Genomic DNA, 10,000 nt, shown 5'->3' with positions numbered 1-10,000 from the left:
CCTTGGGACCCTATGACCCAGGCCCCAAGGCCCAGGCTGGCCCCTCCCCAGGCCCCAAGGCCCAGGCTGGCCCCTCCCCAGTCCCCAAGGCCCAGGCTGGCCCCTCCCCAGGCCCCAAAGCCCAGGCTGGCCACTCCCCAGGGCCCAGGCCCCTGCCTCTGAGGCTCCCTGGCTTCCAGCCACTTCCCACCAAAGAGCACACCAGTCAGATCTGAGACTGTCAGGCTCAGTTTGTCGTGGCCCTCCTGGAGCCCGCCCCTGCAGGTTTGGGTGGTACCTGCCCCCCTCAACCCCCACATTTTTTTCAGGTGTCTGTTTTAGACTCTCGTGGGGGCGATGCATAGGAGAGCTCCAGAAGACCAAGCACACATTGAAGCCCCCCTCCCCCCAGCCTCCCTGCCCCCCTCCCCCCCAGCCTCTGCCCGGCCTCCCTGCCCCTCCAGCCTTTCTGGGGTGCCCTCCCACCTGCCCCGGTGCCCTGCAGACAAATCTGTCCCAAACCACTTTGCCAATAAAGTCTCAGCGGGCTATTCTCAGCTTGTGTCCCTTCTGTTCAACCTCTCTATGGAAGTGAGGGGCCTGGGCGGGAGGGAGAAAGGGGGCTCCCCTAAAGCCCCAAAGGAAGAGAACGGAGGGGAGGGTGGGAAGCCCCTCATCCTCTTGAATAGCAGCTCCTCCTCCTCTCCAAGGCATCTACTCTAAAATCTTCCCCTCCAGCCCTTTAGCTATCTGAAAAGCTGGGGGGCCGGGGCACAGACGGGCACTGCGCCAAGGGAATGGGCTGCTGCCCTGGCCCCCCACTTCCCCCAGCAGAGAATAAGCCTGAGCCAGCTGCTCTTTCCCGTTGGTCTTAAGGCAAACTCCTGGGCGCTGGGATGATTCAGGGAAGCAGGTGCTCGGCCCGAGGGCCTATGGGCCAGGCCCAAGGGGAGAACTGAAGCCTTGAGGCTCCTGGGCCCGGGCCCTAGACCCGGAAGCCTCTGAGCTCCCAGCCCCACTCGCTCTGGGAATCCCGGCACATTCTGAGCAGTCTCGGCTCCCTCCATTCCCCCTTCCCTGAAAAAGGAGAACCATCCATTGGAAAGGTCACCAGGAGAATGGAAGCTGTCCCCGAGCTCCAGGATCAGAGCCGAGGAGGGGCTGCTGACCCACAAGGGGAAACCAAAGCAGAGACCGACAGATCCTGGAGGGGGAGGAGCGAGGCCTCCCAAGTCCAAGGAGCCATCGGGAGCCCAGGAGAGACCTCCCACAGGAGGCGTTAGGCAGCCAAAGCACCTGGAGAGCTGTGGCCTAGGATCTGGGATCTGGGATCCAGGATCTGGGATCCGGGATCTGGAATCTGGGATCCAGGATCTGGAATCTGGGATCCGGGATCTGGGATCTAGGATCCGGGGTCAGGCTAGTCTAAGACAGCAGCTGCTAGCCCTCCAACCTGGGGTCCTGGGCAGAGAGCCCAGCCTCACTGACCCTCCTGCCCCTAGCTGGCTAACACTCTCTTTAAGGAAGGCCTGGGTAAGGTCAGAGGTACTTGGATTTTCCAGCCTGGAGGCAGGGGCCCAGCTGGGGAACAGAGTGTGGGGTCCACAGTCCAAGGGGCTGGAGGGCCAAAACAGGTGTTTAGTGGTCCCTGGGGGCAGCCTGAAGGGGGAGGCTGCCCGGCCCAGACAAAGAGTGGAGACGTCACAACCGCCTGGAGGCTGCCAGCTTTCCCCCACCCAGGCTTGGGCCCTGGCACTTTCTTCTCCCTCTTAATGCCTAACTCCTCAGCCACTCTCTTTGCCCCTAAAGCCATTCTGAGCTGGCCTGGCCTGGGCTGGCTGGACCAAGTCGGACTGGGCTGGGCTGGCCTGGGCTGGGCTGGGCTGGCTGGACTAAGCTGGACCGGACTGGGCTGGCCTGGGCTGGGCTGGGCCTGGCTTGGCTGGGCTGGCTGGACTAAGTCGGACTGGGCTGGGCTGGACCAAGTCGGACTGGGCTGGGCTGGGCCTGGCTTGGCTGGGCTGGCTGGACTAAGCTGGACCGGACTGGGCTGGCCTGGGCTGGGCTGGGCCTGGCTTGGCTGGGCTGGCTGGACTAAGTCGGACTGGGCTGGGCTGGCCTGGGCTGGGCTGGGCCTGGCTTGGCTGGGCTGGCTAGACTAAGTCGGACTGGGCTGGACTAAGTCGGACTGGGCTGGTTTGGCCTGGCTTGGCTGGGCTGGCTGGACTAAGCTGGACTGGACTGGGCTGGCCCGGGCTGGGCTGGCTAGACTAAGTCGGACTGGGCTGGTTTGGCCTGGGTTGGGCTGGGCCTGGCTTGGCTGGGCTGGCTGGACTAAGTCGGACTGGGCTGGGCTGGACCAAGTCGGACTGGGCTGGGCTGGGCCTGGCTTGGCTGGGCTGGCTGGACTAAGCTGGACCGGACTGGGCTGGCCTGGGCTGGGCTGGGCCTGGCTTGGCTGGGCTGGCTGGACTAAGTCGGACTGGGCTGGGCTGGCCTGGGCTGGGCTGGGCCTGGCTTGGCTGGGCTGGCTAGACTAAGTCGGACTGGGCTGGACTAAGTCGGACTGGGCTGGTTTGGCCTGGCTTGGCTGGGCTGGCTGGACTAAGCTGGACTGGACTGGGCTGGCCCGGGCTGGGCTGGCTAGACTAAGTCGGACTGGGCTGGTTTGGCCTGGGTTGGGCTGGGCCTGGCTTGGCTGGGCTGGCTGGACTAAGTCGGACTGGGCTGGGCTGGCTGGACTAAGCTGGACTGGACTGGGCTGGCCTGGGCTGGGCTGGCCAGGCTAAGCCTGGACTTTCACCTTCCCCCCCCCCCCCCAGTGCTCTCCCTAAACTCGGCCCTCCTTCTTCCTTCTACCGGAGCCCTAGGAGCGGCGAGAAATTGCCAAGAGGGAGGCTGGCCCTCGGAGGGCAGAGGCACGGCCTGCCCGGGCCCTCCCTCTGGAGTCCCCCGGTGCCAGGAACTCTCCCCAGGAGGGCCTTGTCTCCATCACACAAAGGTGGGTTCTAGAACTCAGGAGCATTACCTAGCGCTAGATTGTTCGGAGGTCCCGGGTGGCCGAGAGCGAGGGGGCTAGATGTCCCAGTTGGTGGATACTGGAGGGGGAGCTGAGTGACGGGACCTGGGCGGGACCTGGATGAGACTAGAGCTGCCTAATCCTAACCTTCCCCGGGACCAGAGAGGTGAGTTCCAGACCCGCCGTGCACAGCAGCTGCTGGGAAGAGGTTCCCTCGCTCTGGCTAGAATGGCTCTGGCAGAGACGGCCACGGGGTGAGGGGTCAGGGTCTCCGTTAGACCCGGGACCTTAGGACGGAGCCCGGGAGCCGGAGCAGACTGTAGAGGGTGCAGGCCCCTGGCTCTTGGGGGGCTCTCATCTCCCAGTCCTGTTGTTGGGCCAGCCAGTGGGGGGGGGGAGGGATTTCTCCCCTGCCCTTTGCCAAGCTTCAGGGCCGGGATCCCGTAGAAGGTGCCGGATGGGGCTCGGCAAGCAGGACTGAGGCAGCAGAGGGCCGGTGGGGCAGGGCAGGGGGCCGGGGTCTGGGCCAGGGGCTCCTGCAGCCCCTCAGCCCACACCAGTGCGAGGGAAGGAAGGCCAGGCAGCTCTCCCCCAGCTAGTAGCCCTCCTCTCCGCAGTGCGCCCTGGCCCCCCAGCTTCCCCCGCCCCGCTCCTCACTCAGCTGCCCCTCTTTTCCTTGGGAAGGGAGCCAATCAGCAGGCACCAACGGGAGGTGGCCCCACCACAGACCCCTCCTCGCGCCCCTCACCCCATATCCAATCTGCCAGAAGCCTCCTTCTCTCTTTGGGTGGGCCCCCTTGCCTCCTGCCCCCTGCCCAGAAGTGGGCTCTGGAACATCGCCGACATGTCTGCAAACTGGGTGTGGCTCAGGGCCCCCCAACACCTCCAGGACCCTCGGGCCCCAACTCCGGAGCTGACCCCCTCCTTTTTCTTCTCTCAGAAACCCTACAGAGGACACCATGACTGAAGATATATGGGTGGGCTCCTGGAGGCCCCACCACCCTCGGGGGCCCATCATGGCCCTGTACACCAGCCCGGGCCCCAAGTACATGATCCCAGGAACCACAGGTACCCAGAGGCAGGACAAGCGGAAGGGGGGGCTGAAGGAGAGGGGGCTCCTGGCAGGACTCGGGCCCGGGGGGCCCGGCGGGAAGGACGGAGGGGCGGAGCTGGGGAAGGCCCAGAGAAGGGGCCTGCGCTGGGCCCTTCCCGCAATGCTGGGATTCGGGGTAATTCCACAGCCTTGGGATGGAAGGGGAGGGAACATGGAGCTGGAGGGCGGCTCCCGCAGGGATTTCACCCTGTTGCCGTTGCCGCCGGCATCTTTACCTTTCTTGGATTTTCTCCCTCTTGATCTGATTTTTCTTGTGCAATATGAGGAATCTGGGAATCCGTCTGCTCCCATTTAATCTATATGGGCGTGCTCGTTGTCTAGGGGAGGGAGGGGGAAAACTTTGGAGGGTCGGCCAAGGCAGACGTCCAAAACTATCCCGGCTCGTATTTGGAAAAATAAAATACCACTTAAAAAAGCAAAGGGAAAGAAGGGTCCTTCCTTATCCTGAGCCCGTCAGAGGAGCCAGCCCGGGCCTCCACGTTTAAGGGCTTATCCTGAGCCCGTCAGAGGAGCCAGCCCGGGCCTCCACGTTTAAGGGCTTATCCTGAGCCCGTCAGAGGAGCCAGCCCGGGCCTCCACGTTTAAGGGCTTATCCTGAGCCCGTCAGAGGAGCCAGCCCGGGCCTTCCCAGGTCCTGAGCAGGAAAATTCCTCTCCGAAGAAAGGCTTCGCTCCTTCCGGCTCCCAAGGGCGTCCTGCCATGGGAAGGCTCTCTCCCAAGCACAGATCTCTTCTCCCCACTCCCCCCAACCCCCTCCAGAGTGTCTGTACCCAGCTTTTTGGGGGGGCTCAAGGCCGCCATGAGGGTCACTGAGCAAAGGGAGCAAAGGAGAGCGAGCGCAAGTCTCTGCCCCCATCCCAATCCGCAGGTTTCGTGAAGCACACCCCAACCAAGCCGCGGGCCCCCGCCTACAGCTTCCGAGGGGCCCCCACGATCCTGGCCGAAAACTACTCCCCCGGGCCCCGCTACAGTGTGAACCCCAAGATTCTCCGCACGGGCAGGGACATGGGGCCTGCCTACTCTATCCTGGGGCGCTACGAGGCCAAGACCATCGCCACTCCAGGCCCTGGTGAGTGACCCTGGGGGGGGGGCGCCCTTTCTCGCTTCCTGAGCCAGAACACGGGGCTTCCCGGGCCGGCTCCGACCTCCCCCGAACTCCTCGGGCCTCCTGATGGGGTCTGCAAAGTGCCTGCGGTCTCCCAAGAAGGCCCTTGTCCCCCTCTAGGCGCTCCATAAACGGGGGGCCGATGTTCCTATTCTTCCCTTATAGGAGAATATTCTCCAGAGAAATCCATCAAATACGTGTTCAACTCAGCGCCCAGCCACTCCATCTCGGCCAGGACCAAGTCCTTCCGTGTAGACAGCACCCCAGGTCAGCCCGCGAGCCCGGGGGGAGGGACCCCGAAAATGGGGCAGAAAGGAGAAAGGAGGGCAGGGGAGGGGGAGAGAGGACAGAGAAGGGGAGGGGGAGGGCAGGGAGGGAGAGAGAGGAGAGAGAAGGGGAGGGGGAGGGCAGGGAGGGGGAGACAGGAGAGAGAAGGGGAGGGGGAGGGCAGGGAGGGAGAGAGAGGACAGAGAAGGGGAGGGGGAGGGCAGGGAGGGGGAGACAGGAGAGAGAAGGGGAGGGGGAGGGCAGGGAGGGGGAGACAGGAGAGAGAAGGGGAGGGGGAGGGCAGGGAGGGGGAGACAGGAGAGAGAAGGGGAGGGGGAGGGCAGGGAGGGGGAGACAGGAGAGAGAAGGGGAGGGGGAGGGCAGGGAGGGGGAGACAGGACAGAGAAGGGGAGGGGGAGGGCAGGGAGGGGGAGACAGGAGAGTACAGCCAGTGGAGCTCCTGACCCCTCAAGCCGGAGGACGCGGTCATATAGGCAGCCCCTCCCTGAGCAAGTCCGGGCCGTGGCCGGGCCGTGGCCGGGCCGGGAGGTGGCGCAGGGGAGGGCGGGAGCAGCCAGAGAACTTATGGAGGTCGCGTGCCCAGGACAAGGACAAGGATGGGGGGGAACCGGGCGGCCCCACAGTTTGGGGGGGGGGTGACGGTTTGGGGGGCGGTGACTGAACCATCAGAGGCAGAGAGGCTGAGCTTGGTCAGCCAACTGCCAGGTCTCTGGGACAGCTGACCCAGGGTCAGGCTAGAACCACTGCCCTGCGCGGCCCGTCTTCACAGCCCAACTTGTCCAAAGCAAAACCCGGGCTCTTTCCCCCAAACTCTCGGCGCCCCCGACACCGTACGGGAAGAGCGTCCCGTTCTTCCCGTCCTTCTGGCTTCCACTCTGGTCCCCCGGACGGGCGAGGAGCTTGACCTTCCCAGCATCTCCTGCGGACTTCAGCTCCGGGTCTCGGGCTTTCTCCTCCGCAGCTCCCCGCCAGAGCCGGCCCCCATCCCCTCGCACCCTGAACCCCGCAGCAGCTGCTGGCCAGCCTGCCCCCCCCCCCGGCCCCCTCACATCTGCCACCAAAGCGATTCCACTCCAATGTAAGCTGACTGTAGCCACCCACGCCTTCATGGAACTGCAGGGGCTCCCCGTGGCCACGGGATCGAATTCAAAACACTCTTTGGCCTTAAACCCTTCAGAAGCCCCTCTCCAGCATTCCAGCTTTCTTGGACCCGGACCCTGGCCCTGGCCCATCCCGCCAACGAGAAACGCTGGGCTCCCAGCATCCTCTCCGGCCTCCTGCGGGGCTCAGCCGCTGACCCTGGCTCCGTGAAGTCCAGCCCGAACCCCACCTTGTGCTGGCAGCCTTTCCTCAGCCCCGGGAATCCCGTGTGTGGTCGCTCAGCTCCTGTCCGCGCGGCTGTCCCCCCCCCGGCCCGGGGCTGGCCCTTGCTTTGCACCTCCTGCCCTCAGCAAAGCACCTGGCACGGAGCGGGCGCCCGCTACCTGTTTGTAGACTGGTGAACAGCGCCCCGAGCTGGCTGCAGGCATTTTCCTCCATGAGGAAAGCCTCACCCTTCCAGACCCCCGTTAGCCAGGGGGATGGGGCCATAGGCCCTCCCTCCCAGAGCACTCTCCTCTCCCTGAGCACTCTCCTCTCCTCTCCCTCCTGGAGCACTCTCCTCTCCCTGAGCACTCTCCTCACCTCTCCCTCCTGGAGCACTCTCCTCACCTCTCCCTCCTGGAGCACTCTCCCCTCCTCTCCCTCCTGGAGCACTCTCCTCTCCCTGAGCACTCTCCTCTCCTCTCCCTCCTGGAGCACTCTCCTCTCCCTGAGCACTCTCCTCACCTCTCCCTCCTGGAGCACTCTCCTCACCTCTCCCTCCTGGAGCACTCTCCTCTCCCTGAACACTCTCCTCTCCTCTCCCTCCCGGAGCACTCTCCCCTCCTCTCCCTCCTGGAGCACTCTCCTCTCCTCTCCCTCCTGGAGCACTCTCCTCACCTCTCCCTCCTGGAGCACTCTCCTCTCCCTGAACACTCTCCTCTCCTCTCCCTCCCGGAGCACTCTCCCCTCCTCTCCCTCCTGGAGCACTCTCCTCACCTCTCCCTCCTGGAGCACTCTCCTCACCTCTCCCTCCTGGAGCACTCTCCTCTCCCTGAACACTCTCCCCTCCTCTCCCTCCTGGAGCACTCTCCCCTCCTCTCCCTCCTGGAGCACTCTCCTCTCCTCTCCCTCCCGGAGCACTCTCCTCTCCTCTCCCTCCGGAGCACTCTCCCCTCCTCTCCCTCCTGGAGCACTCTCCTCTCCTCTCCCTCCTGGAGCACTCTCCTCTCCTCTCCCTCCTGGAGCACTCTCCTCACCTCTCCCTCCTGGAGCACTCTCCTCTACTCTCCCTCCTGGAGCACTCTCCTCACCTCTCCCTCCTGGAGCACTCTCCTCTCCTCTCCCTCCTGGAGCACTCTCCTCTCCTCTCTCTCCTGGAGCACTCTCCTCACTTCTCTCTCCCGGAGCACTCTCCTCTCCTCTCTCCCCTGGATCACTCTCCTCACCTCTCTTTCTGAGCACTCTCCCCTCCTCTCTCTCCTGGAGCACTCTCTTCACTTCTCTCTCCAGAGCACTCTCCTCTCCTCTCTCCCCTGGAGCACTCTCCTCACCTCTCTTTCCTGGAGCACTCTCCCCTCCTCTCCCTCCTGGAGCACTCTCTTCACTTCTCTCTCCCGGAGCACTCTCCCCTCCTCTCTCTCCTGGAGCACTCTCTTCACTTCTCTCTCCCAGAGCACTCTCCTCTCCTCTCTCCCCTGGAGCACTCTCCTCACCTCTCTCCCCTGGAGCACTCTCCTCACCTCTCCCTCCCGGAGCACTCTCCTCTCCTCTCCCTCCTGGAGCACTCTCCTCACCTCTCTCCCTCCCGGAGCACTCTCCTCTCCTCTCCCTCCGGAGCACTCTCCTCACCTCTCTCCCTCCCGGAGCACTCTCCTCTCCTCTCCCTCCCGGAGCACTCTCCTCACCTCTCTCCCTCCTGGAGCACTCTCCTCACCTCTCTCCCTCCTGGAGCACTCTCCTCTCCTCTCCCTCCTGGAGCACTCTCCTCACCTCTCCCTCCCGGAGCACTCTCCTCTCCTCTCCCTCCTGGAGCACTCTCCTCACCTCTCTCCCTCCCGGAGCACTCTCCTCTCCTCTCCCTCCCGGAGCACTCTCCTCACCTCTCTCCCTCCTGGAGCACTCTCCTCACCTCTCTCCCTCCTGGAGCACTCTCCTCTCCTCTCCCTCCGGAGCACTCTCCTCTCCTCTCCCTCCTGGAGCACTCTCTTCACTTCTCTCTCCCGGAGCACTCTCCCCTCCTCTCTCTCCTGGAGCACTCTCTTCACTTCTCTCTCCCAGAGCACTCTCCTCTCCTCTCTCCCCTGGAGCACTCTCCTCACCTCTCTCCCCTGGAGCACTCTCCTCACCTCTCCCTCCCGGAGCACTCTCCTCTCCTCTCCCTCCTGGAGCACTCTCCTCACCTCTCTCCCTCCCGGAGCACTCTCCTCTCCTCTCCCTCCCGGAGCACTCTCCTCACCTCTCTCCCTCCCGGAGCACTCTCCTCTCCTCTCCCTCCCGGAGCACTCTCCTCACCTCTCTCCCTCCTGGAGCACTCTCCTCACCTCTCTCCTCCTGGAGCACTCTCCTCTCCTCTCCCTCCTGGAGCACTCTCCTCACCTCTCCCTCCCGGAGCACTCTCCTCTCCTCTCCCTCCTGGAGCACTCTCCTCACCTCTCTCCCTCCCGGAGCACTCTCCTCTCCTCTCCCTCCCGGAGCACTCTCCTCACCTCTCTCCCTCCTGGAGCACTCTCCTCACCTCTCTCCCTCCTGGAGCACTCTCCTCTCCTCTCCCTCCCGAGCACTCTCCTCTCTCTCCCTCCTGGAGCACTCTCCTCACCTCTCCCTTCCTGGGTGCTATCTGCTCTTCAGCTATTCCGAATTCTTTCCTCAAGGTTCTGCCAGGAGTTAGCCCCGGGCTCTCTTCTAGGCTGTCGCTCTCTGGGTCTGTGAGCATCAGTCTGTTTCTCTCTCTCTCTCTGTCTGTCTATGTCTCTCTGTCTGTCTCTGTCTCTCTCTGTCTCTCTCTCCTCTCTCTCTGTCTCTCTCTGTCTCTCTCTCTGTCTCTCTCTGTCTCTCTGTCTCTCTGTCTCTCTCTCCTCTCTCCTCTCTCTCTGTCTCTGTCTCTCTCTGTCTCTCTGTCTCTCTCCTCTCTCTCTGTCTCTCTCTCTGTCTCTCTCTGTCTCTCTCTGTCTCTCTCTCTGTCTCTCTGTCTCTCTGTCTCTCTGTGTCTCTCTCTGTCTCTCTCTCTGTCTCTCTCTCTCTCTGTCTCTCTCTCTCTTTCTGTCTCTCTCTCCTCTCTCTCTGTCTCTCTCTCTGTCTCTCTCTCTGTCTCTGTCTCTGTCTCTCTCTCTCTCTGTCTCTCTCTCTCTGTCTCTCTCTGTGTCTCTCTCTGTCTCTGTCTCTCTCTGTTTCTCTCTGTCTCTCTCTCTGTCTC

At 63.4% G+C, this 10,000-nt stretch overlaps 2 protein-coding genes across 3 annotated transcripts in view; both read left to right on the top strand.

Moving 5' to 3' along the window:
* SCGB1C1 (secretoglobin family 1C member 1) overlaps positions 1 to 530 on the top strand; it is a 1,615-nt gene extending 1,085 nt beyond the window's left edge. Inside the window, exon 3 of the mRNA XM_074275322.1 lies at positions 309 to 530. Coding sequence (XP_074131423.1) covers positions 309 to 344 — 36 coding nt within the window. The 3' untranslated portion in view covers positions 345 to 530. The remainder of the gene's footprint in view (positions 1 to 308) is intronic.
* Positions 531 to 2,830: 2,300 nt separating this feature from the next.
* The window catches only part of CIMAP1A (ciliary microtubule associated protein 1A), a 14,569-nt gene continuing 7,399 nt past the window's right edge, over positions 2,831 to 10,000 (top strand). The window contains exons 1-4 of one of the 2 annotated variants that reach the window (XM_074275320.1): positions 2,831 to 2,980; positions 3,939 to 4,066; positions 4,981 to 5,181; positions 5,383 to 5,484. In XM_074275320.1, coding sequence (XP_074131421.1) covers positions 3,958 to 4,066; positions 4,981 to 5,181; positions 5,383 to 5,484 — 412 coding nt within the window. In that variant the 5' untranslated portion in view covers positions 2,831 to 2,980; positions 3,939 to 3,957. The other variant, XM_074275319.1, reaches the window with a different exon arrangement.

Source organism: Sminthopsis crassicaudata, chromosome 6 (assembly GCF_048593235.1).
Source record: "Sminthopsis crassicaudata isolate SCR6 chromosome 6, ASM4859323v1, whole genome shotgun sequence".
Lineage (NCBI taxonomy): Eukaryota > Metazoa > Chordata > Mammalia > Dasyuromorphia > Dasyuridae > Sminthopsis > Sminthopsis crassicaudata.
The sequence above is the reverse complement of the archived record's forward strand: the minus strand, read 5'-3'. Positions and strand labels throughout refer to the sequence as shown.